Below are 25,582 nucleotides of genomic sequence, written 5' to 3'. Positions count from 1 at the left end.
TATTGGTTTCTTCTGTTTTGACCTTCCATCTTTTTCTAATCCCCGGGTCTTCCACGTGCTTGCATGTAAGCCAGCATCATGAGGTCAACACACGTTTCGTACCCAACGTGTTTTACAATCATAGGACGTTCACATTGACTCAAGTCTTGTACGTTATGCCCTCACTTTTGGTATTTCCGTCTTTTTCATGCATTAACCTTGATTCAAAGCTCTCCATTACAATTCTTACTATATGTCTGTACGGTACAACGTTCGACTTGGTGGACTCTATGAGATCCCACCACGATTCGTCGACTGTGGTGTCACTTAATTAGGTTTTGCCTCTAGCGAGCTTTATGTCATATGTGGGCCTAGATGATTTTCCTCGTCATTCAAAAAAGAGTCTCACTTTGAGCCCATAGACTCGACTACTACCGAATAGACTTCCCGTTATTTGAGTCTCAAATTCTTTATTTTTGCTAATAATAATTAGCATATGCCCCGTGCAATGTGCATGGTGTGACTATATAATTTATAGTTTAAATCAATAAGATTCAAGTCATAACTAAAACTTATATTTTTCTTAAATTAAAATAATTGCAAAATTAAAGTTACCTTTATTCTTACATATTAACTTGATTATTATTATTTGAATGAATTACAAAAATTAATTACAATTATCATTTCATTTATCTTAAAGGGTTTGATTATTTATATTAATTCTATTTACACATATTCATACATATATAGATGCACACAAATACATATAGTTGAGAGATTTCGTTTGTTTTCTTGAAAAAAAAAATTATATTCTTGTCTATGCTTAAATTAAAGTTAAATATAACACACACAACCACTTACTTCTATATACACTCGTGATGCATTGTATGAGATCTTATAATTCTATCATCTTTGCAATAATATTTTTTTAAGCATAAATATTATATCACCAGTACCATATGCACATAGGAATACTATAGAAGTAGTTCTCAATCAATTTAAAAATATAGTATAAGTTAAAATTGATTATTAATGCAGTTAAAACCAGTAAGTCACGTTCACCAAAAAAAAAAAAAGTAAGCCACAGTAAAATAGTTTCAAATAATAGATCAAAATAAGATCATAACATAAACGAAGTGAAAAGCAGAATTGAAATTATTAGAATAATGTTTTTCTATTAACTTTAAAATAAAATAATTTGGGATACCCGTGATATTTTTATGTAAATTTTTTGTGATTACAATTATGATACAATTAAGATGAATTAAATTTAAAGCAATCTTCAAAATAAATTTGAAAATAATAACAAAATTTAATCTAGAAGAAAAAAGCCACAAAAAGAATCTAATTTTCATAATAGGACAGAATAATATATACTTCACAAATACATGATATGATTTCATTTGATCATTCTTAAAGTTCTTTCTTTGTAGCAAGACTTAGACAACCATTGAATTGATTTGTTACCCATAGTGTAGTTGCAGCATTGCTACCACCTAATCTTACCTCCATTGGACACCTGTTAATTAATGGTTTTGCTAAGAACATGAGCATAGGCTTGAAAATTAAATATTATATTATTCACAATGCAAGTTAATAAGAACAAACATGCATGCTTGAACTTAAAATAAGATGAACATAAAGTAGGGGCAGTATATCTAAGTCATATCCCAAAAAACTTTTCACTTCCAGTCTTCTTCTTGTAAAGATTAAGTGCCTTAATAACATGTGGAAAGAGAAAAGCATAGCGCTTTGAAAAATATGAAAAAACAATAAAAGGAGAATAATTTTGAAAACAAAGTATTAGTTTTTATTGTCCTACCAAATTACTATCATCAATTAGCACCTTAAACACAATGATGGGGTTAAGTGAAGTCATAGACAATTGGTAGCAGGGCCAGTGATATTGCTATCCCGTGTTAAAATCTTCTTATTATTTATCATCAAGGTCATTGGTCTTTGCTTAGTTTGAAATGAATATAAAAAAAATTGAGGAGGGGGATTTAAATCTAAAAAGAAACAATTAACCCACATCATCTAGAGAATATTGAGAAAAATGCTCTACAAGACAAGGGGGTGCTCCATGAAAGTTAGTCAAAGAAATCACATGAAATATGTTTTTTATCGAAATTTTTTCAAGATTTTTAATATAAATAAAAAATTAGGAAGTTAGAATAATGAAAAAAAAATCTGTGAGTAGAAAAGTTATACAGAATTTGCTTATTATGAAAAAAATTGCAATATTTTTAAAATTAAAATTTAAAATTATGAGTAATTATGAAATATTTTTAAAATTAAAATTTATGGGTAAGAAATTGGAAAGTTAGGATAATAATTTACTTATCATTTTTAAATTTTAAATCTGAAATTATGAATAAATTAAGGGGAAGTTAGAATAATGGAGAGAAATTCGGGAGGTAGGGTAGTTCTATATTTTTTTATATTTAAAAAATAAGAGCATAGATGATGCAAATCATGGAATACTTTGAATAGCTAGCTGCATCTACAAAAGTGATTATGGAGTTGGAAATTTGGCCCATTTGTTTAACCTTTTTAATTTTTAAAAAAGAACTTTTTTATAAAAAAATACTCTTGACAATTTTAATGTATTTGTTTAAAATTTTAAAAATAATCAAAATATGTAAAGAAGCTGCTTTGACTAGTTTTTTTTTAAATTTATTTAAATAAACCCTATAGTAGATGAGAGAGAGAGAGGGTGCTTAAAAACACGACGAATTTCACGAACCCAGATTCTCTCCATTTTTTCTCTCTCCACTTCCTCTCCACTCTCTATCTCAACCGTCAGATTTATTTGAAACGGTTGAGATTTGATGTTTCATAAAATTATTATTATATTTATTTTTATAAACATCAAATCTCAACCGTTCAAAATGAATCTGACGGTTGAGATGAAAAGTGGAGAGAGAAAAAATTGGAGAGGAGTCAAGTCTGAATTTCACGGAGTTTCCTTCACACTCTGCAACTTTTTTCCAAGTCCGACAATTCGAGGGTTCGAGTCTTCGAGAGGCCAACCCGTGTCAGATTCATAAAGCAAGGAATTGCAAAACCTGCAGAAATTGGATCGTTCTATTTCGAAAGGTCGTTCTTCCTCATCCCCTTTGCTCCCTACATCGCTCGCTCACCATGTCTAAGTCCACCTTCACTTCTCCCTTCCAGAACCTAAAGTGTTTCTTCAAGAAGCCATGGAGGATCACGGGCTCGTGTGTAGACCAAGAATACAAGTCGACATTGCTAGAGTATTGTGTCTTTTATCCCACAACTGCTAGGGAAAGAGCCATGGTACCCACGTTCAATCCTAAAACCGTTTACGATATCACGTATCGAATCGTCATTTGTTCCACCACACCATCTTGAAGAAGGCGGGGTGTGGAGAAAAATGATGAAGGAGAAGGCTTGGACTTGCTCACTGCCAAGGAATCAGATAAAGAATGGCTAAGTCAATCCTATAGAAAGAGTTCAGTGAGCAACAGGAAGAAGCAACGGACTGAGTAGCAAAACAACAAAAAAGAGAGCCTGACGCTTGGCTCTTTCATTACCGTACCGATAGGGAGAGGAAGAAAAGTCCCCACGCCCACGCTCTTCTCTTCCTTTCATTCGAGTATTTTGGTTGAAGACGACATGAATGGTCTAAGTGGAGGCTATCAATTTCGGGTTCAAATTTATTATTATACATTTGATCATTTTATTATTATATACTTGTTAAAATTTTTGTCTTTCTATTTTAAAAAGTGATTTTTATTATTATTATCAAATACAATAATTTTTAGTTTTTCAGAATCTCTGCAAAATAAATCATTTTTTATAACATTTTTAAATTATTTGAAAATCACTTATTTTTATAATCTTAAACAAACCGCCTAGATCATGAGTAAAGAAGTTGAAAAAAAAAATAATAGAAATAAATAATATTCATCAAATGAAAATAATTTCATAAATAAAATCTTATGTAAATTTATAAAATCAAAATATTTGAAGAAGATGACACTTATTATTCATATAGTTATGGTTGTTATTCTTCTATATTATATATAAAATTATATTATAATAATAATAAAAATTATATATTTTATGTAAAAAAATTAATTATTATCAGATTCATTAATTTTTTGGTGCCGACTTTAACATAGTTTTCCCTATGTTCATGCCCAGGAATCATTAGCTTACGTGTCCCCCCATATTCTTTGTTCTCTTGATTATTGAGGTGAGAGAAATAAACAAGTAGTTAACCAAATCATCAAACTTCGAATATTTCTGAAGTGGGGCACATGGCCTCCGTGAGAAAACAAAGCCGTAAAACCAGTCTGAAAGAATCTCAGCCTTTTGTTTGGTGTTTGGACAACAGCGCGGGTCTGTTATCTTACGCGGATGCATATATATTCCATCGGTTTTTATATATTAGGAGTTTTTTTAAAATATTTTTTATTTTTAAATATATAAAAAATTATTAACATTTTTTAATAAATAAATTATTATATCCTTATTAAATTAAAGAATAAAAAAATAATTAATAATTATGAAAACTCTCATTAATTTATTTTATAAAAAATTTACTTTGTATTTATAATAATTAAAGATAAAATTAAAATGTTACAGTATTTTTAATTAGATAATAAATTTTTATTAATTTATATAATTTAATTAAAAATATCTTTTTTATATATAGGGACGAATAAAGTATTATACAGAAACACGCTGACAATTGATAAATTATTTAACTATTTTATTACATGTTCAGCCCATGGTTTCCTTATCAACCAATGATTGAAAAGAATTATTATTAATTAATTGTTCAAAGGGTAATTATATTTTCAACTACTCCTTTAATACGAGAACAAGTCATAATTTTTTTTTTTTGAGGAATACATATATTTACCATTAAGGATCCGAAGTATAATATGAAAAAAATCTTTTAACTTTTTAAAAATAACAATTTAATTCGATGAAATCGTTTATTATAAATATCGTTAAGTTCGGTTCTTTGAGTGTAATTTTGCCTAGTTATTTTAAAGAAATATAGAATTATGTAACGCCGAGCTTCGCTTCCAGGCTACAGTTTCTTCTTCTTCCTTTCTAGGAACGCAACGGAAGACGAGAGTGAGTGAGAGTGGTTTTCTATTGAGAACCTTTACGCCGCGTTGCCTCTCTGTCTCTAGCACACACCTCAAAGCGAAAACCAAATCAAAACCATCTATCCATCTGTCTCTATCTTATCGTGCCTTCCGGTTTCCCAACCAACGCATACTCAATCCGAAAGGTATCTCTTCTTTTCTCTCACCTTAACACCTGTAATTTCAACTTCTGATCTGGGTCTAATTTTGGTTCGCCAGTCTGTCATATCCTGTTTTCTATCTACTCTGTTCATTCCATTTCCCACTATTTTTGTTTAATTTTGTTTGCCCATTTTCATTTCGTTGCTTTACTAGATTTTTCTATATTTGGAAAAATTGTTAGCTCATATTTGCGCACTTGGTTGTTAAATTGTTGTTCGCCTTTGTGGGTTTTGATTCTCTTCATCTTTCGGGTCCTGGCTGTTGTGCATATATCAGAAAGGAATCGGATTTCTAATTTCATTTCTGGGTTGTGCTTTCCATTGATAATTGCATTTTAAAATTTCCGTGTTCTTTTTTGATGGACGACAGAGACTTCCGTCGTCGTAATCCGATGGTAAGATATGCACATGATATTATCTCTATTTATTCGGTTCTTTCAGGTGCAAATATCTGATGAATTGTTCAATGTCTTACCCGATGATTTTTTTCCTGGTTTTTTTAAAACCTCTGCTTCTTTATTTTTTTTCAAGCTTTTCTGAACTGCTAAGCATTCCGCTCGGCCAATTCCTGTGTGTTGCATGTCAATCTGAAATTCTGTATATCTTGAGTGGACCTGCTCAATGTATGATTTTGACTCATACATAATAATTTTCTGGACCCAGCTGAACAATGACTTCTATTCTATTCATGTATTCTTGTGTGATCCTTTAGAGGAACCAGGGGTCCCCTGCAATGTTTCAAATTTCTTATTCTACAGTTTTATAATTTATTTATTGATGGCACTGAGAGACAGATTTTATTTTAAATTTATGTGTGGTAAATTTTTACTTCATGTTTTGGGGGATTTGGAAGATGTCCCTGCATTAGGAACCAAAGATGTCAAGCATAGAGTGTCTGGTCATCCATTACAATCATATTTCTCACTTTAATTAAAACTTTTAATGCTTGCACCGGATAGAGGATTTCTTGTAAACTTCTCATCAACCATTATCACTTTAAATTTCTAAAGCCAGTTTTTTAAGACATCCTTCGTCAGTCATTGTGTGCTGCTTCTATATAGTAAATTGCTAATTAACCACAAAAAAACACATGACATTTCATTATAATTGGAAGTAGTAGATCAAAATATGATAGATTTGTTCAATATGTTCAGTTTTCAAATGTTTCCAAATTGAACTTCTGTTCATCTATGTTCAGGGTATTAATGCTTTCTGTGGCATCATTTGCAGGCACATGCTTCTCCTCCTAATTACTTTGTTCGCCTAGAGAATACAACTTCCAAAGACGATTTATATTTGAGGAAGCGGACTGGGATGCGTCGGTGGCTTTGTTGTTCTTGTTATGTTGAAGAGCCTTACCCTTCTGAAAATGAGCACCTTAAAAGCCCAAGGAATTATGGGGATGGTAGGTCTTTGTAAGCCTCAGTCTATAGTTGCAGTAAACTTCTTATTAAAAAATTGGAAAAGGGAGAGCTCTGCTTGTTAGACTGAAAAAAGGAGAGTTCTGCTAGTTTATGTCATTGAACAGACTGTATTCATTGTTCTTTAACTTAATATTTCTGATGTATTTAAATTGCACGGTTTCTTTAGGTTAAAAGTCTTTATGAATATGTGACAACAGGGATCTAATGACTTCTGTGTTTTGTATATGACTCAGAATGACATTGGAATGCATGTGTGTAATATAATTTGTTTTCAATCATTGGTTGATGTCAGTTTGCTTCTTTATGTACTTGTAAATGTCTCTCGTATGTCATGTTTTATGTACTTTCTAGGTATCCCAAAAGGCTCAAAGGCTTCAGCTCCTGTTAAACCTGAAACACAAAAGGCTGCACCACCTATTGAAGTGCCAGCATTAGCTTTAGATGAACTAAAAGAAATGACTGACAACTTTGGATCAAAGGCATTGATTGGTGAAGGTTCTTATGGGAGAGTATATTATGCTACTTTAAACAGTGGAAAGGCTGTGGCTGTGAAGAAGCTTGATGTTTCATCGGAACCTGAATCCAATGTTGAGTTTTTGACCCAGGCATGGCTTGACTTTTAAAACTTTAGTAAATTATTGTTTATTTTCTTGATGTTAATTTCTAATTTTTAGAGTTAAGATTTTAATTTCTAATTTGATGTTCCTTGTTTTAGATTTCGACGGTCTCAAGAATGAAGCATGAAAATTTTGTTGAGCTGCATGGTTATTGTGTTGAAGGAAATCTTCGTATACTTGCATATGAGTTTGCAACTATGGGATCTCTTCATGACATACTGCATGGTATGTAATGCCATTTCATGTATTGACTTTTTCTTCTAAGAAGTTCCTCAAAAGAATTTGGTCCTTTCTTGGTCTATAGGTAGGAAGGGAGTTCAAGGGGCACAACCAGGGCCAACCCTTGACTGGATGCAACGAGTTAGAATTGCAGTTGATGCGGCAAGGGGGTTGGAATATCTACATGAGAAAGTTCAGTCGCCTATCATACACAGAGATATCCGATCAAGCAATGTACTAATTTTTGATGATTACAAAGCAAAGATAGCTGATTTTAATCTTTCAAATCAGGCCCCTGACATGGCTGCACGCCTTCATTCCACTCGAGTGTTGGGAACTTTTGGTTATCATGCTCCAGAGTAAATTTCCAAGTCCTCCTTGTTTTCTATTTTATATTTTCATGTCATTAATATTATTTTTTAGCGAGTTGTTTTTAATATGTTTTTTATCTGGCTTATATTTTTTGTACTCCACTTCAAACTTAGAAGCTTACTCTCAACTGTTTAATTTGGTGATTATTTTGTTAGATGTGTTTAAGATATGGACATCTCTACAAGTTATAATATGTTTCCTCCCAATTTTTGGATTTCATGCATGAATTTGTGCTTAAAAGTTTTCCCCCACTTTCTTTCCTTCAATTGTGGTTGCTGCTATTATTATTATATTTTTTTGATTTCATATATTATATTATATATCTATTTAATTTGTATGCTTTTGGAGATTGTTGCAATTTCGGGGGATGTGTAACATCTATGTTCCTGTTGTTAAGATCTATGAATTTTTGTACAATCCTGCTGACGTTCCCCACCCTCCCAAGCCAAAAAAAAAAAAAAACATGTCAGCTCTTGAGGTCTCTGTTATTGTGATTTTAGAGCTGTATTAGCTATAAACTTCTTTTGTTACGCTTTACAGGTATGCAATGACTGGCCAATTGACTCAAAAAAGTGATGTCTACAGTTTTGGTGTTGTTCTTCTTGAGCTTCTTACAGGGAGAAAACCTGTTGACCATACCATGCCTCGAGGACAGCAAAGTCTGGTTACATGGGTTAGTGCACCTGTTTAAACTTATCCCTACTATATCTTTTTCTTCTGCTTTTATGTTTACGGTACCTATGTCTTCTCTCTTCATATGTTCTTGATGTGAACAAATTTGTGTAGGCTACTCCAAGACTGAGTGAAGATAAAGTCAAACAATGCGTGGATCCAAAACTGAAGGGAGAATATCCTCCAAAAGGAGTTGCAAAGGTATCTAACTTACCTCCCTCCCTCTTTTCCTCCTTTCGCTGGGAAATACTTGTTTAAAACTTCTATTTGGGTTGTTGAATAAAAGCATAGGGTGGGAATGCTTTGGAAGTGTCTACTTCCAATCATAACTTGTTGGGTTGCAATTGCAAATATTATCTGTTCTTTATGATGTTATCGAAAACCCCGTAGCAAATAAAACTGTATTCCGGTTTTGTACCTTTTCTCTATACAAAATAATATAATGGTGCTTGGTCCAATGGAAAAGCTTGACGCTGACTAGGGTTATGACCGTGCAGCTGGCTGCTGTTGCAGCACTGTGTGTGCAGTATGAAGCTGAGTTTAGGCCGAATATGAGCATCGTGGTTAAGGCGCTGCAGCCACTTCTGAAGGCTCCTCCCGCTCAAACACCGGAAACTTGAAAACAAATTAAACCCAGTCTTCTTCCAACTTCTGGGAATCTAGCATTGTGTGCACAGTTTGATTCCGGATTTTATCAAATACTTCACGCATGCATCCGTATATAACATTGTGTGCGTGTGTGCGGGGTGTGCGCGCGCGCGCGCGCGCGTGTATGTGTGTGTGTGTGTTTTTTTTTTTTTTTTTTTTCTGAGATTAGATTGGATGTGTAGGATTTGATTGGTCCATTTCATTTCATTGGATTAGATTTTTCACTTACTGGAATTGCACTTGGGAGTGCTTAGTTTTAAACAGCCACGGAGCAAACACTGGGGTTGGGTGGCGAGGAGGATGGCGTTTGGCACTAATTGTTGAGTTCTCCTATCTATTTGTTGTTCAACGCTGATATTCCCTTTTGTTCTCTAGCTTATCATTGGGCCTCTCTCTCTCTCTCTCTCTCTCTCTCTCTCTCTCTCACACTAATTCTTAATCTCCTGCCCCCCGGGCATCGAATTGTTTGATATCAGTCCTTTCTTTGATTTTTGCGGGGTGCTGAGCTATTCATTGGCACCTAATGAGCAAATACATGTCTTTTTATGTGCAAATAAAATGAAACAGAAAAGAGAGAAACAAATTAAGAACTTGGGCAATTTCGGAAATTCACACTTTCTTGCGCATTGATCTTGAATTTACACATGTTTCCGACTTCTCCTCCCCTGAACAATACTCCTATAGTATATGATATGGTACAACGCAGATTGCAACTCAGTTTGCCGATTGTGGAGCTGAGCCTCTCCAATCAGGCTAGTAATATAACATTAATTATTGATTTCTTTTGATTAAAAAAAATTTATGCGAAGTGCGTGTACGTATATTTTGTTAAAATGTATAATATTTTTAAAATCTTCATCATAAGAAAACCATCTGATTAATTTCAAAAATTTAATAATAAACGATAAAGAATTAATCATTTGCGAGAGAAGGTTCGATTACTTGAGAGAGTTCTTGGGAATTGCAAGGGAGCGGAGCTTTCGGTCAACCCGATGAGTGATGAATGAGCCCTTTGCCGCATAAAAGAAAGATTGATGATTGCCTTTTCCAAACTGAGCATGTCTCGAGTCCTGACTAATGAAACTTTTCTTGAAAGAGTGATGGATGATTGGTTCGTAAGAGAGAAACTATTGGGTTGTCTTTTTCGCGCGGAGTAGACTCTTTTGATTCTTCGATGATAAGAAAGACGACGCACTTCTGGTTTCGGTTAAGGTTGGCCGACCCAGCAAGCAATCTACATGTCCTCCTCTCCCTCTTTTTCTTCCTCCCAACATGCCCTCCCTCCCTCCATCCCTCTGTGTCGTCTCCAATCCCCCGTTGTCTCTCGCTGCTTCCGCCCCCGCCCTCGTTCTCGCCGAAGGCTCAAGAACCTCACCAACCTTCCCACTTCCATCTCCACCAAATCCTCCTCCGATTCCGACAAGCTTCAAACTGTCATCGACCTTAACCACCTGACTGCCCAAGCCTCCTCCTCTTTCCGCGCTCTTTTCCCTTCTTTCGAATCCAATCTCACCCATTTCGTTTCGTCCGGTATTGAAGCCTGTAGGGATTTACAAACCTTAATCATCATCGATGAAAACCGTAGAGTTGTGCTTTCCTGTCGCCCTCCTACGCTGCATTTCTTTGCCACTTCAGCGGTTCTCAGCTTCGTCTCGATTTCTGTTTTGAGGGCTTTGATCAAGTCAGTTTCTCGGTTTCGGCTTTGTGGTCGAAATGCATCTGGCTACGCTCCCTTGGTTCGGAGGGACCGGAGTCTTGGGGGAAAAGAGGTCATTGTTGGCAGGAACAACTCTCCCTCGAGGGTCTCAGCGAATCCGTTATCGCCGCCTCTGGGGCCTCTGATGGGCAGCATTCCGAAGAGAGCTGCTAAGACTAGAGCACGGGTTGAAGGGAAATTGCCCCGGTGGTGGCCAACTCTAGTAACGCGTGCCATCTCGATGGAGGACGAGCAGGAATATAAAAGGGATGCATACAGACTAGTTCGAGGTTTGGTCTGACAACCTCATTTCTCTCATTGCAGGATCGGCAGTTCGCATAGTACACAGAAATCTTAAGCTAGCAATCTCAAACATATCTAAATTGGTCGAGGACTTTGATAAGCTGCATGAATTGGGAAATTCTGTGTTAGCAGTCGTTTCATATATAATTAGAGCATCATAACAACACGACCACTTCTTTTGATTTACAAGCTGTATCTTCTGTTTTGTATATCCCATGGTCCGTTTCTCTCATTCTTTTTATTATCAGTCTGATGGGTCATTTATGGAGCATATTGATGCGATTCTGCTTTTGTATGCACCGTTTTCTGAGTTCCAGCGTTTTTATTATTAAATCTGATGTTATCTCCTTAGGGAGCTTTTTGAAGTAATGCTTTGTCTGTCGCAAAGCTTCTGGAATTAGATTAAGACGTGTTAGTTGTTCCAAAAAGTCCACTTGCTCTCCTTTCTCTGCCCATTTTTTTGTCTGTAATGTACACACACATACCCCCACATATCCATTTTACCATATGTCCGTGCAATTTGTTGCTATGCTTATATAGTTTCAAGTTGGAAAAAAAATCACCAGAAGAGTAAAAAATTACAAAGGCAAATGACAAGGGTGTCCTTGAACTATGTTTCGGTTGTTATTAGTTGTAGAGAAATATGTATGATGGTCATATTAGAGTGAGCTTGTTATTTGCTAAAAAACTTTGAAGTGACGTTGTAAATAATGAGTTTTTTTTTTATGTGAGATGGTAAGAGATAGTTACATCAATCCCAGAAAGCAGCTTCAGTTATCTCAATTGGATAATAGCTTTGACAAGTAGTATTCTGTCTGTTCTGTAAATTTCTTTTTGCTATATCTGGTTAAAATATGATTTTATATGTAGACTCTTCTTTTTTGTAGGTAAAAAAAAGTATTCCTGATTTTCATACTTTGCTCTCCTTTAAATCGAAGTTGCTACTTATTCACTTAATTTCCAGCAATCAAGGATAGTAGAATGAGCGGAAAGGACATCATGGAGGACGAGATAATTCAAGTCAGTGTTCTAGTGATTTACTTGATTTTCATATGACGTATGTATCTGCACGTAGTATCTTTTTTCTAGGTTAGGAATTATGTTGTCTTATTTATGTTATTCTTCCATTTGAGGTTTGTCTTTTGGTATTTGATAAACTCTTCAATTACGGCTTCTTAAAAGTTACCATTAGCTAATGTTCTTTTGAAAGTAGTTTGTTGCTTTTGGAAACTACTTTTGTTTCCTTTTTTATTTGAAAAAAATGCTCTTCGACATCATGCATTTGCGGTGCTCACACTATCTCAAGTTAGTAGGACTCATGTGGTCCTTTATTGAAGGAAAAAATCTGGCCTGTATGAGGCAGCTGAGACTTAATCTGAGTTAACATGTATGCAGTACTGCCTTGTGCCAATAATGGCACTCTTTGTGTTTATTTAATTAGCTATAGGCTTACTAGGCGCTGGGAATTTCATTCTTGAATATGCATGCCAAGCATTAATGTGATTGAAATAAAAAATCTGCCGTGTATTTGGCAGCTTAGGTTTAATATGAGTTAATTTGTATGTTGTACTGCTTACATTCTTTTCAGTAGTTAAATATCCGAAACCCTTCTAGGCACTAAGGATTTCATTCTGGAATATGCATGGAAGCATTAATGTGAATTAATATGTTCATGCAAATATGAGTTGTGAGCAATCCAAATTCTCTACTCGTGGTTTGTAATATATATCACTAACATTCTCTTTATACAAAAGAACAAATTTAACTTCAAATTCTTATCAGTTCTTTTATTGATATTCTAGTTTTTGTTATCTCTACCGTTAATATTTTTGAGCCATATCTGATGAAATGCTTTTGTGCATTATCTTCTTTGCCTTGCAGTTACGGCAAATTTGCAGAACTTCTGGTGTGCAAGTATCTATTGACCCACCAAACATACGGGATTCCTTATATCGAGCATCTGTTGAATTTGTTTTGAATGCTTGTGGCAGGTACTTTTGTATAATATTACTCCTGCATTCATGACATCCTCTTCCCTTCTGCTGTTAGTCATCTTTTATCTATGCTGATCAGTCCTGTTTCTGTAAATTATGCAATTACTGGTTACTTTGTCTTTTCAGGGCACCAAGTAACTCTAACTCCATTGAGATTAATGATGAGGATTCTCGGGAATTTCTTGCTGGTTTTGCTGGAAACATTGGGCTTGAAAATAGTCGCGCTGCAACAATTGTGTCTGCAGCTGTTGCTGCACGTACTCGCTCTTGTCTTCTGCAGGCCTGGGTACTTTATTGCCATAATTCTTGTGATGTAATATTGTTCTCGTTTCTGTTCAAAAAAAAATATTGTTTTTGTTTCTATGTGAATCTCAGGCAAAGCTCATTTCCAAAATTAATAATTGGCAAAAGCAGTTAATATCTCATATTTGTGACATCTTGTAAATCACAAAAGCTTGTGATGAGGAAAATAAATGTCTAAAAATCTGTGAATTCTTTAAGGTCACTTTCCTTTTCTTTTATAATTGATACAAAGTGAACTATATATCATTTTGCTTTATTAATTTCTTCATTCGTTTGAGTACTCTTAATGCACATGTTAGTGATTTCTTTTTGCTGGTTGAAACAAAAAGTTTTGCATCGACTCTAATAATATTTATGCTTAATCTATGGATTAACTCAATCTTTCCACTTTTTAATATATCTAATTTTTTCCTTGTGATTCAATCTTTTTAGAAATAAATTTTAATGGCGCAGAAAAATAAACAGCGAAGTAAGGATGAACATCAAAAGTCTCAACTACAAGTCTCTAGAAGATGCTGCTTCAGAAAATTATTTATAAATATTCATGACCATGATACTAACAGTGTAGACAATTTTTAGGCAAAGCTCTGGAGTAAATTTCTGGTTCATGAAAGGGTTCTTTATTATATTTCAGCTCCTTTACTTAGTCAATTTCCCTGCTCAAATAATTCAAGAACCCAAAACAAAGACTTCAGATAAGGCTAGAATTATGACCTAGAGTCTGCCATACATTTTGAATTTTGGTAAATGTTTCATGAAAAATCACGCAGATAGAGGAGGATGCTAGTTTAAATCTGCCACATGTTGAAAATTTCAAATGTAATTGTTGGCTTATAGAAAGCCAAATGTATTTTTGCCAAAAGACTCATGCTTGAATATTTGAACTTTCAAACCTTCTCATTTCTAGATAATTTGTATGGATCTTCTTTTTATCTTCATGCTTATGCTCGGTGTCCTTTTAATTACAGGCTCTGGAAATGCAAGGTAAACATGATGAAGCTAAGCTGGAACTGTCACAGATATGCCTTCTTCTGCGCATATTTCCTCCTGAGGATTCCTCAGTAAGCGTCTTCAATACTGATTTTTTTTTTTTTTCGGGGAAAGTGTTCTTAGAATATATTAATCTTTTGGGTGCCCCCCATAATCATTCCTTGTTAAGATTTTTTGGGGTGTTCCTTGTGAGATTATATTTTTAAAAGCATTTATCTTCTATATAATTTAGTCAGTTGTGTTACTCGGCTGGTGCTTGGTACCTCTTGATTTCAGAATTAAGGTTTGTTACTTTAATTTGGGTAATCTAAGTTTAATTATCAATGTTTAGATATTAGTTTGAGCTTAGTGATATCCATTCCAAAAACTATTGTTGTTTACTTGTTTTAGGCTTTTGTTTTGTTTCAAATTTTGTTGTTTTAGAAATCCAAGGGATTTTATTTTATTTTTACAATTGTATTCTCATTTAATAATTATTACATTTTATTGAAACTTAATTCCAGCTATTATTTTTCTCTTCTGATAATCTTTTGTTTTGAAACAAAAGGAGATTCTCTTCTAGTAATCTTATTTCTCCATGCCTCTCTTAAATGAGGGTATTTGAGTGAATGTATGGCGATATTTTACGTAAGTTAAAGATTTCATAATCTATGTGCCATAACCTCAGACAATAACGGTTTTGCAAGGCTTATTATCAGTTTGCTCCTAATCATGATGATATATTGCATTTTTTCTTTTCCTGTTTTTAAGTCCCTACATCAAATGAATTGCTTTTTTAGAGACGAATTAGTTAAGGCTCATTCATTGACTTAGAAAAAAAATTTGCGATGTTATTCATCCTTGCAAACTCGTTTCACGCTTCTGTGCTGCTGAGGTACCCAGGACCTTTTTTTTTTTTTTTTTATTTCGGGAGCTGTTTTAATAACTATTATGCTGTTCATGTCTGCAAATAAGTAGGCCATGGTTCACCCTTTCAGAATCTACTTTTGGGGCATTGACAGTGAAAGTGTGAAACATGTGTTGTAATGCTAATAACATTTTTTGTGGGTGGGTTTCTGCAGCCAGAAATGGAGATGGTAGCTCGGGGCTTGGAGAAACACTTGAAATTAGAACAAAGAAAACACCTTATGGATATTTTTGCAGAAGTTTGTGGTGAGGGAAGTCATAAAACTGCAAGGGAAGCCCTTGGTTTGGTGCGGATCTGTTTCTCTGTCTTTTCAACTCAAATCACGATAAAAGATTTACGGTAGTAATAACGGCAACTGAACTTAACAGCAGAAAGTGCTCTGAAGGAATTTCCCTAGCTATTGGTGTTATCGGGAGGCACTTAAATTGCTTATTTAAAATTATCTTTCTTTTTGCCAAGCATATATTTTGGGTTTTCTTTTATTGTGAACTTTCCGTGTACACTGAACCATACTCTGCATGGTGTTAAGCTAATGTTTTCTGTTAGCTCTTCTTCCTGATTGGGAATGTAAAATCATGCATACAATGCAAGCCACTTTTCCGGCTCATGTTTGATTTCTTTACTAATTTCTGTCTGTTCTTTTCTTCTGTGCAGATGCATTTGCAAAATTGCTGCAGCGATCATCAACTTGAAGACAGAATTCTCTGAACTTGAATAAATATATTTGCTGCAATTTGTATTCTTTTAAAAATATGTAGTTCATTCGATTGTTTAGGTAGCTTATTTGTTTGATAGTAGCCTCAATAAAGCTCATAGGGTTCCCTTGGGAAGAAATGGCTCTCAGTGGGATAATTTAATCATGTCACGTCATTCGGATGGGATCTACATTTATCTCTAATGATTAAAATATAACAAGTAATTTTCATCCAAACAAATTATAAAACGTAATGCAAGTATCAAGTTTTTCTCTTTTTTTTAATCAGTTTTTACTGTTCTATGGGTGAACATCTCGTGTTTATAATAGAATTTTGAAAGTGTGTTATTCTATTTATGATTTACAATATAACTTTCTATAGACCATTATTTTTTTAAGTAAAAACTTTCTATGGACTACTTTTATAAATACTTCATTCTGAATTCTTATTGATTCACAATACAAAACACTTTCACAATTCATTATGGACATTGAGAATATATTATTAAATCTCAAAAAAAGTGAGCTTATTTTTCAGGTTTATTCTTGTCTACGCTAGCAATTTTCTATGCATAATTATCTAGTACACATTAACCAATATGGGCAAAGATGAAAATAAATATTCCTCAACGCTACAAAAAATCCTATATTTTAGACTAATAATAAGTTACAAAAAATATCCTACATTGAGAACCGGCATGATTAGATAATACAAAATTGAAAATATAATAAAAAATATGAAAAAAGAAAACAAGCTCGGCAAGCGTAAATGCGTGAGGGTGACCTTAAGCTTAGAAGGTAGCAGACAGTACTATAAAGATATCTGTAAAATGTTTCCTACATACAACAAAAGGCTGTAGTCACGTCTTGTCTTCAACCGTTGTCTCATATAAAAAGAAAGACCAAAATCATTATTAATTCGTAAATGGTTTAAAAGAATAACACATTAAAGAGGCTAAAGTGAACATTAAAAGAAAAAAAAAAGTAAAATAAGAAAAAAAATAAAATGAAAGGTCTTAGACAAAAAGAATAGAGCATATGCGCCAAAAAGTACGAAGCCGTTTCCTATGTCCGTATCAGAAGTCCTGAACTGCTCATCAGCTTCTGAAGATTCATGCAGTTCTCTAGTAATACTTTTGCTTTATTTTGACGTAAAAATGTTTGCACCATTGCTACCGCCGATAAATATCACCAAAAAAATTTCCTCAGTAAGATTCTGCAACAATACATAAGTCAGAAAAGAACTCATTCATTCCCAGAGCGCATAGCCGTTATGCTACATAATGAAACAACATCAAATAATCCTATTAAGCACAAAACTGATTATAGGAAACCAAAACCATTCATCAGGTCAAGCAACTTTATTAAGTACCCACAAAATTAAACAACTAGGATTTGAAGGAAGCAAATAATATAGAAGCAGGAAAACATACTGTGGGTCAGTCTTAGGTGGGAAGAAGTGGCTGTCTCTCGTCATGCCCGACACGATGACTAGCCTGTACACAAGTACAACAACAACAAAACCTAAATGAGTATAATGTAAAAAACCCAAACGAAAAGGAAGGTGAACATAGATCTTCACCTCTTCATTTGCTCCAGCAGCCATGTTGACAAAGGATTCCTTAGTCCTGGAATAAAAATGAAACATTTGTAACTTCAAAGGAAGAAGGAAAAGGGATTTCTTCCAAAAGTTTCATTATATTAAATCCCCTCTATAATCCAATGCACTAAACCTTTCAGAAACTGGAAAAAGAAAACAAACTCTTGCCGGAAAAATTAATCATATGACGTTGCCTCGTACAAAGCAACGTTGCAATCAGCCAATGAGTAAAGAAATTCACAATTACCTGTGTGCGTCATGAACATCACGCAGTTCCATCAAACCATTTTGTTGATCATCTCGGACTTTTGATAGAGGTGAAAAGAACTATAGACAAAACGTAAAAATGTAATACAAAAAGATGTCATTGTTAGAACTGTTCTTTCTAAAAAAGGTTTATAACTAGCAATTTTATTTATTTGCAAAATCCTCCAAATTTAATTTACCTGGTGCATTGAGATGAAGACAATAGAAATCCCTAAAATAAAGTTCATTGTTAAAGTATGTCCGAATAATGCAGCAGAAGCTATGCCAGTGAAGATTGTTGCAACTGTTGAGGAGTACTTCTTCAAAATTGTATCTGAAGACATAAGTGGGTTATTCAGGAAAAAAAACAAATAAAAGCTCAATTATACAGCACAATGTAAATTTAAGATAAACCAGTGATTTGCTTTTAGGTTTCGGTGGAAACCAATATATGATAAAAACATAACTATTGACCTGCATATTTAAAGAAAAATGATGATAGAATCCCCTGGGCAGCATTGTTGGCTATCAAAAGCATGGTGGCTTTTGAATGACCTTGCAGAATATCAAAGCTACTTGGACCTGAAACAATTAAAGCAACATCATGAGGACCGATCAACAGTTATTTCAGCATCAGATAAAAGCAATAAACCTGGCTCCATTCGAATTAGCTGAAATTCAAAATGATGTCAATGTTTCATCTGTTATGTGTAAATTTAAAGTAGTTTGTTATTAAAAAATATAAAAAAGATCTTGATATAACAAAGAGAGATGTGCTTCCAGTCTGTTTTCTTAATTGCTAAGCCACTTGCTTGAAGTTCCCCCAGGATCCAGAAGATAGAGATTCATGTCTCACCCTTGACAATGGCAGTGCCAACTATTCCGAGGAAGTTGAATATAGCTCCATACCCATATAAGAACAAGTTCTGCAAATCAAGAAACTCTAAATTAATATAGGGAGAGTACAATGGTAGAATCAAGTGCTATAATTGAAACTTTCCTCATTTTAAGTTGCCCATAATTTTTCAGTTAGTAAGTTAAGCATCTTGTTAGTTTCTTTCTCAGTTTTGCTTAGGATTTTTCCCCTTCTCTGGTCCATTGCAAAGTGCTGAAACTTAACCCAGAACCAACACATATCCGCAAACCATCAGCCAACCTAACCACTGAAGTCAAACCCCAATGGCTAAGGCTATAATTAGTTACGCACAATTAAGATATGTACTGCACTACACTTCACGACTAATCAGGGCATTCAAAAATATTGAAAGGATTTAAACAATCAAAACAGGAAAATTGTTAAACTGTTGACCATGAAAAAGGGAAAAAAAAAAGTACTGATTATTTTGCAGACCATTCAGCTAGAGAATTGGATAAAAGTTTACACTCATGCAGCAACACAATTTTCAACTCTCTCAAGGACTGTCGTGTCTAAATCAGCACATGGTAAAATCACAAGAACGTTAGAAACTTCACCTGGAGGTAAATGCTAGTATCATATTGGCTCTTCAACGCATATTCATTATAAACAGAGGCCAATGATGGAACAGTTACCTGCAAAATAATTCCTTGGTTCAGAAACCAACAACAAAAAATGAACGGAAACTGAATATCTAAAACTGCAAGCTGGCTGTGTTTACTTTAAAAATCTCTTGCACAACAATCAGATATAGAACAGCCAAAGAACAGAGAATTATTATACTTACAAATATACATGTATAAACATATGCACCCATAGTGATGGGAAGACCCAAAGCTGTAGTTCCTTCAGGTAAAGATTTCAGCTGATTAACACTTATACCAATAAGCAACAGAGCAAGAGCCTCCCACTGTAGTGAAATAATGAATCAGTTTTGCAGATAAGTGTGGTACTCAAGGATTAAGCTCAACTGGGATTCAAGCAAGGATTAAAAGTTAAAACTTGTCAATTCAACAGCAAAGATCTAAATAATGGCTACACAGACACACTGTGCCTTATTCATATTTGCAAGACAATGGGCTAAACACACCTGAATAACGGAAAAGCGACGTCTCATAATCATCTTTAACAAAATTGCTATCACTAGAACCTGCACATGCAAAGTCAAAGATGAGAAATTAGGTCAATGAAAGAGAATCATCGAGAAAATGATTTTTCAACTGGTTTTGAAGAATAATTGTCAGAGAGACAACTAATGCCTGGTCTCACAAAAGGAATGTATTAGTTGTTCACGTAATATACCACAGTCCAAATAAATGAGATCACAGAAAGGGATCAGTACTGCTTCTATAACAGTACATGCCAAATGCATCCCCCTAAAACCCTCCAGCACACAGTTGCTCAACAAATTAAAGCATTTTATATCCTCATAGGGAAGAGCCAAACAAGAGGGGAAATATGTGAGGGACAGGTAAATGCAATACTTTTATCATAGTGTCCCCAAAAAGTGAAGCTAATGTTAGGCCACGCTAAGAAATGGAAGAAAGAATAAAGAAGGAAGAAAAAAAGAGGATATAATAGAAGAGTAGTGTAACAAATTCCTTTTGAACAAATAGTTAACAACTGGAATTACTGAACAGTGTAAATATGCTGAAGAGGTAGTGACTGTTTAGGCTGTAATCAGGCAGTCCTTAATTAGTCATAATAAAGCTTTAAATACCTTGTATCTTGAACTATAAAGAGAGGACTTCATGCAGTCAGACTCAATGACCATATTTCATTTAAAGGGTTTCCTCTCTTCTTTTCATGTAACCCCTTGAATGAAAGGTAGTCAGTGAGTCAAAGCAGTGTGAAATCCTCAATTGAGAGGTCAAGATACAAGACAAAGCATCAGTCACTATCTAGTCAACAATGTACACTGCACGATAATTTCAACACTGCAATGAGAAGCATCAGCACCCCATCACCAAAGAAGCACAATGAGCAAACTCAGTAAACCATTACTGGTGATGCAAATGTACCGCCCAAAAGCACAGCAAGTGACAAATTACCTTCAAATTGCTTAGCATCTTCACAGTAGCAGGGTTAAAATAAAGCTGCATGAAATGTGATATCAACCTGTCAGACAGCAAGAAATTTGAAGTCCAACATGCAAGAGTTGTTTTCAAGGCATAAAATGTGACTATAGCAGGATAGTACGGTAACATGGCTCAACACTCAACTTTTCTTCTTTAGAAATATAGATATTGTAGGACACCCAAAAAGTCAAATTAACACAGGAACAGACAAGAAACCACGTCATATTAGAAAGAACTCCATTCATTTGCACAAGACAGGTAGTTGTAACATCATCAGTTAGATTACAATTCCATCAACAAGCTAAGGCTCGTTTGTGCGGCAGTAGTTTCCAAACAATTTCTTCTGGCTTAGAGGTCATCAACATATTCAGTTAGAACATAATGATAATGCCATATTTTCTAGGGATCTCTACACCCTTGGATTTAGCATGGGGTAGGGTTTAATTTGTCACCTCCCTCTGATGCCCTGCTCATGGCTTTCTGTAACAATTCTTTGTCTAATATACCTAGGGATTGGGTAGCTTTATGAGACATTCAAGTGTTCGCAATGACAGGAAATTAATTTGTTGATGCATAAAGAAGTGATATTAGTGTACCAAGGACTAAGAGTACCTGCATAATAAACTTCAGGTAGTTGTTTATAGCATAAAGAAGGGCGGGAACAGCAAGAAGAACATTGTTACGAGCTGCCTGCAAATAACAAGATTATAACACATCCGATAACTACTAAAAAAATCTTCTTGTTTGGTGATAAAAAAAAAAAAGGTAATTAAATATTAATGCCAGTAGAGTAAACGATCAGAAGGTCCTCTGTTTTCTAAAAAAGACTCAGGAAATGAAGCACTGCTACATTTTAAGATGTCCTTTATTTGCATCAGTTCTACTAACTCCATTAAACATCCATTATCCAAGAAAAATTGTCTAGGATCAAAGGTAAGAGTAGCAAAATGCGATACTATTGTACCCCAAAAAAAATAATTCATTTAATTATTATTTTATTTTAAAAAAGACATGCTCACGCAGTTTGCTTTGCGCACAACAAAATAATCACATGTGACAAAACATTGAAAAAAGTGGGAACAACTGAACTAAGAGAAGGACTTCACAAATCCTTCCACTCGCACAAAATTAATAATGCAAAATCTTCTATATCAATGATAAGATAGTACCTGCACAAACGTAGAAATTGAGAGAAGAGGCTTCTCCCCAACTTTTTTATGCCTGGACTGCAAAACACACAAACATACTGGCCAATTTATTAAGAGAATCGGGGAAAGAAGAGGCACAAAGATCAAAAAATTTAATTGTGCTAGTTCTACTTTGATATTGGCATACATTGTAATATTCTATGAACTTTATTAGATCAGGAACATTTTGAATTTACATTTGGTAAGCTGCCAAGAAATGCTGCTTTGATTCAGTTTACCTGTCCTAGGATATATCAATAAACCTGCAATAGTTCATTGATAATTGCTGCATGTGTTTGGGCTTGAGTTTGTTCTTAAGGAATTACTGGTTCCTAATTTAAAAATTAAAATAGAAGCGTTTTTCAATAGGCTAGTATCAGTAGGAAGTTGAAAACTACCAATTCATGCCACTATTATTTTAGTATATCACTCGGTCATATGGGTATTTTGGTAAAAACATATGAAGTGTTTAATTTGATTTTGCAGCCCACAGTTAAGGACTTTTTTCGGGCTCAAATTTCAAGTTTTTTAGTTTTACTGGGTCAATGCTAAATGGTCCTTGTAGTTTACTTTTATTGCAAAGATTAAGGCATTGAGCATATAGGGTCATAACAACTCCATTCCCAACCCCTCCAGAACAATGATCAATCTTATGGTTTTTATCACCAGATTCAAGATCAATCTTTTCTAGGATGTGCCAAGTAATCAATCCTAGATAATTGCTTATGTTTATCATTCCAAGACGTAAGTAAAGCCTAGACGAACTCATTGATTCCATGACTTCTAAATTTGTTTCCATTCAAATCTTCAGCCTCCAACACTCATTTTTCTTCGACAAACACTAAAATAGAGAATAATAAATACTTAATTAGGTGTAGCTGCTTTTTCTACTCTGAAGGACTAAATAACTATGAAGTTTGGCCATCCAGTTCAAATATCAAACTAGGAAAACCACACTTTGTGGTTTTTTAATCCTTATTTCCAGGATTAAAAATATTGAATGGGTCCTTGCTTCTAACCCACCCTAAAAATTCTTGCATAAATCTGTCCCAGAATTACCAAACTTAATATCCTAACTAGAAATTGGGCCCATGCATTTCACAAAATCTTAAGAATGATTCCACTATTCATGGCTTCTGCTTGGTGTGGCTTGCATAGATTTTACATTTTATGATTTATACATGATATTGCTGATATTGATAATGATTTTCCAGAAATCAATAGCCACTTATTTGCCACTTGATCCCTACCCCCACAGTGTTGATCTTATCTTATTTCACACATGCTTCAAATATAAGTAACACATAATGCAAGATTAAGAAGACTGAATACACTTGGATAAAAAATAGGGAAATGTAATATGTACCTGGAATAAAAGCATAACAATAGCAAACAGAACCTTCGTGAGCTCTGTCAAAAAATTAACACTGATTGGGCTAAAATTGAATTTCCCATCCACCTTGGACATATAAACAAGAATAGGCTGCCACATAAAGAAAATAAAACGTGTCAGTGACTTGCAATAAGCAGGTTCTTTTTCTCCTCTACTATGATGAGATGATAAAAAATAGGAACCATCAAATAAAACACACATTCAAACACTAAAACTAAGAGAGACACCAGCCAAGCATTAAAGAGCTTATTTTCCAGAAAAGAGAGAGAATAAGATGATAAATTACCCATCAGGCTAAGCAATCGCAATTTTACTTATTAAGTAATATTCAATTCGATGACTATGTTCTGGTCCCAAAAAAAATCAATGACTATGCCATAGCCCCAAAAAATAACCAATGTCCATGCAAGATAAGACTTTGAAAAATGCTAACTATCCCTGCCACATGCATAGACAAACAGCAAAACTAATTATAGATAAGCCTCAAGAATATCAAATTCAATTAGCCCTCAGCCAAAAAACATGGAGGAATAATTTTTTTTTTTATTTTCCATACCCATAGAAACAAAATAATCTAAACATAGTACCCTTGACCTAACACTATAAGGCGTCTTGAATATTCTTATGCAACAATTTACAACAATCCGCAAGCAATTCAATCGTGTTTGGTTTCACAACAATCACCAAACATGCGCTGTAAAGGTTCACTGTACTCACATGCAAATTTTCAAAATTGAATGTGATTTTTTTCCGCGCCTCTTCTTCAGCATTTGACAAAAAAATTTCAATTAAAAGGTAACAATCACCTGTAAGCCAACTAAGATGCAGTCACCAACAACCAGGAGGACATTAAGGGCACGCTGCTTGGATGATATCCTACTTTTGTGCTTGTCATAAGCCCGTGATATAGTTCTGGCACTAGGAGAAACCAATTTTGAATGGCATACACTGCATTCTATCATCCCGTTCTTCATGTGATTGCAACCACTGGCTGGGTATGAACAATAGGATCTACAAAGATAAAATTAAAAAAGTCTGGATAACAACAACCATAATTCATAAAAGACGACCACTGAAGCAGTTATGTTTGACAATCCACGGCCATCCTTGTTTTCCAAAACTATAAACTGCATAACCATAAGATCAGCTAACCATGCAATCTTAATACACCAGGAAAGCAGATGAATTCATTTTTCCCACTCCACTTTGCAAGCAACTAATTCAGTGATTTAAGAAAATCCGCACGCTAAATCCATAAACAAATGAAAGCTGCACTATGAAATTCCATCAGATCTTGTTCCGGGAAATTTGAAACAATCCTTCAAACACGAAAGTAAAAACAAATCACGAAACATGCTAAAGATCCCATATCGGAAACAAATATATGAATATGCAAAGCTCAGATCTAGCTCCAGGATGATGGTGACGCAAAAACCAAAAGAAAAATACATGCAATCAGGACCAAACTTCTAAGTTGAGGAACCAGAAATCAGCAATGATCCACCTAAATCGAGTCCAAACCGAGCGTTGGACCGAAAACTCGGTTTGATCTGCAGCAGACGACGCCCAAGTTCAACCAGCTCAATTTCCTTCGAGAGATAATAGTTTGATTTCGGAGCCAAAGGATATGCACGGACAAATCAGATTCGAATTCGAATGTGCTCTGTTTGTTTTACATGAATCGGAGTCTAAATTCCGAGATATATGCGAGGAATATGCATTGACACACGAGAGAAGGGGGGATGTGCGATATAATTACGAACTATCAAGGGGGCTTGCTTTGAATTTACACAAACACGAATTTCGTGCGTTGTTTTTGAGGATGGAAAGGGGGAAAAGTCTCAAAATGTGGCAATAAAAAATGAAGAAAGTCACCGAAACAGCGTGACAGTCCAATCAGGTGAGAGAAAATGAAGGAAAAGGAGTGGCGTGGAAGATGGCTCAAGAGTTGGGTGAGTCACTAGCCAGGTGGAATCATCACTGCTCCATTAACCCGCAAAGGAAAATACAAAATAGGGTACAAATTAGGGATTTCTGGTCGGCTGTTTCTTTCG

The 25,582-nt window shown here is 34.6% G+C and overlaps 3 protein-coding genes across 6 annotated transcripts; 2 read left to right on the top strand and 1 right to left on the bottom strand.

Moving 5' to 3' along the window:
• Positions 1–5,021: 5,021 nt before the first annotated feature.
• LOC129308190 (PTI1-like tyrosine-protein kinase 3) lies at positions 5,022–9,600 on the top strand. 2 transcript variants are annotated; one of them, XM_054949236.1, is made up of 8 exons: positions 5,022–5,254; positions 6,500–6,674; positions 7,045–7,298; positions 7,409–7,535; positions 7,615–7,888; positions 8,442–8,574; positions 8,688–8,774; positions 9,071–9,600. In XM_054949236.1, exons 2-8 carry the CDS (start codon positions 6,584–6,586, stop codon positions 9,191–9,193), a joined length of 1,089 nt encoding a protein of 362 aa, XP_054805211.1. In that variant the 5' UTR covers positions 5,022–5,254; positions 6,500–6,583; the 3' UTR covers positions 9,194–9,600. The 2 variants fall into 2 exon arrangements, with proteins under 2 accessions (XP_054805211.1, XP_054805210.1); XM_054949235.1 differs by lacking the exon at positions 5,022–5,254 and adding an exon at positions 5,366–5,664.
• A 137-nt stretch (positions 9,601–9,737) lies between these two features.
• LOC129308188 (uncharacterized) lies at positions 9,738–16,362 on the top strand. Of its 2 annotated transcripts, XM_054949232.1 has the most exons (7): positions 10,043–11,207; positions 12,185–12,240; positions 13,102–13,211; positions 13,341–13,500; positions 14,486–14,578; positions 15,569–15,700; positions 16,069–16,362. In XM_054949232.1, the coding sequence occupies exons 1-7, from the start codon at positions 10,460–10,462 to the stop codon at positions 16,120–16,122; spliced, it is 1,353 nt and encodes a 450-aa protein (XP_054805207.1). In that variant the 5' UTR covers positions 10,043–10,459; the 3' UTR covers positions 16,123–16,362. The 2 variants fall into 2 exon arrangements, with proteins under 2 accessions (XP_054805206.1, XP_054805207.1); XM_054949231.1 differs by having other exon boundaries at positions 9,738–11,207; positions 15,569–16,362.
• A 531-nt stretch (positions 16,363–16,893) lies between these two features.
• Positions 16,894–25,360, bottom strand: LOC129308189 (CMP-sialic acid transporter 3). Of its 2 annotated transcripts, XM_054949234.1 has the most exons (17): positions 25,033–25,360; positions 24,681–24,847; positions 24,335–24,539; positions 23,502–23,618; positions 22,118–22,174; positions 21,561–21,638; positions 20,922–20,966; positions 19,961–20,020; positions 19,658–19,780; positions 19,428–19,505; positions 18,811–18,880; positions 18,429–18,536; positions 18,155–18,288; positions 17,956–18,035; positions 17,691–17,736; positions 17,542–17,604; positions 16,894–17,324 (listed from the first exon to the last, which is right to left on the bottom strand). In XM_054949234.1, the coding sequence occupies exons 3-16, from the start codon at positions 24,500–24,502 to the stop codon at positions 17,554–17,556; spliced, it is 1,215 nt and encodes a 404-aa protein (XP_054805209.1). In that variant the 5' UTR covers positions 24,503–24,539; positions 24,681–24,847; positions 25,033–25,360; the 3' UTR covers positions 16,894–17,324; positions 17,542–17,553. The 2 variants fall into 2 exon arrangements, with proteins under 2 accessions (XP_054805209.1, XP_054805208.1); XM_054949233.1 differs by lacking the exon at positions 24,681–24,847 and having other exon boundaries at positions 25,033–25,359.
• Positions 25,361–25,582: the final 222 nt, after the last annotated feature.

The sequence above is a fragment of the Prosopis cineraria genome, unplaced genomic scaffold, assembly GCF_029017545.1.
Source record: "Prosopis cineraria cultivar Desert tree isolate PC_DT_omini unplaced genomic scaffold, ASM2901754v1 PC4, whole genome shotgun sequence".
Lineage (NCBI taxonomy): Eukaryota > Viridiplantae > Streptophyta > Magnoliopsida > Fabales > Fabaceae > Prosopis > Prosopis cineraria.
Note: the sequence above shows the minus strand (reverse complement) of the source record. Positions and strands in the feature narration are given on the sequence as shown.

Excerpts from the sequence above, each read along its gene's own strand:
- LOC129308190 (XM_054949235.1), top strand. The coding sequence starts at position 5,629 with ATGGACGACAGAGACTTCCGTCGTCGTAATCCGATG. Across the intron at positions 7,299-7,408 it reads ATGTTGAGTTTTTGACCCAG|ATTTCGACGGTCTCAAGAAT; the intron begins GCATGGCTTGAC and ends TCCTTGTTTTAG. Across the intron at positions 8,775-9,070 it reads CTCCAAAAGGAGTTGCAAAG|CTGGCTGCTGTTGCAGCACT; the intron begins GTATCTAACTTA and ends ATGACCGTGCAG.
- LOC129308188 (XM_054949231.1), top strand. The coding sequence starts at position 10,460 with ATGTCCTCCTCTCCCTCTTTTTCTTCCTCCCAACATGCCCTCCCTCCC. Across the intron at positions 11,208-12,184 it reads TGCATACAGACTAGTTCGAG|CAATCAAGGATAGTAGAATG; the intron begins GTTTGGTCTGAC and ends CTTAATTTCCAG. Across the intron at positions 13,212-13,340 it reads GTTTTGAATGCTTGTGGCAG|GGCACCAAGTAACTCTAACT; the intron begins GTACTTTTGTAT and ends TTGTCTTTTCAG.
- LOC129308189 (XM_054949234.1), bottom strand. The coding sequence starts at position 24,502 with ATGAAGAACGGGATGATAGAATGCAGTGTATGCCATTCAAAATTGGTT. Across the intron at positions 19,506-19,657 it reads ATGTTTATACATGTATATTT|GTAACTGTTCCATCATTGGC; the intron begins GTAAGTATAATA and ends ATTATTTTGCAG. Across the intron at positions 17,737-17,955 it reads GATGTTCATGACGCACACAG|GACTAAGGAATCCTTTGTCA; the intron begins GTAATTGTGAAT and ends TTTTTATTCCAG.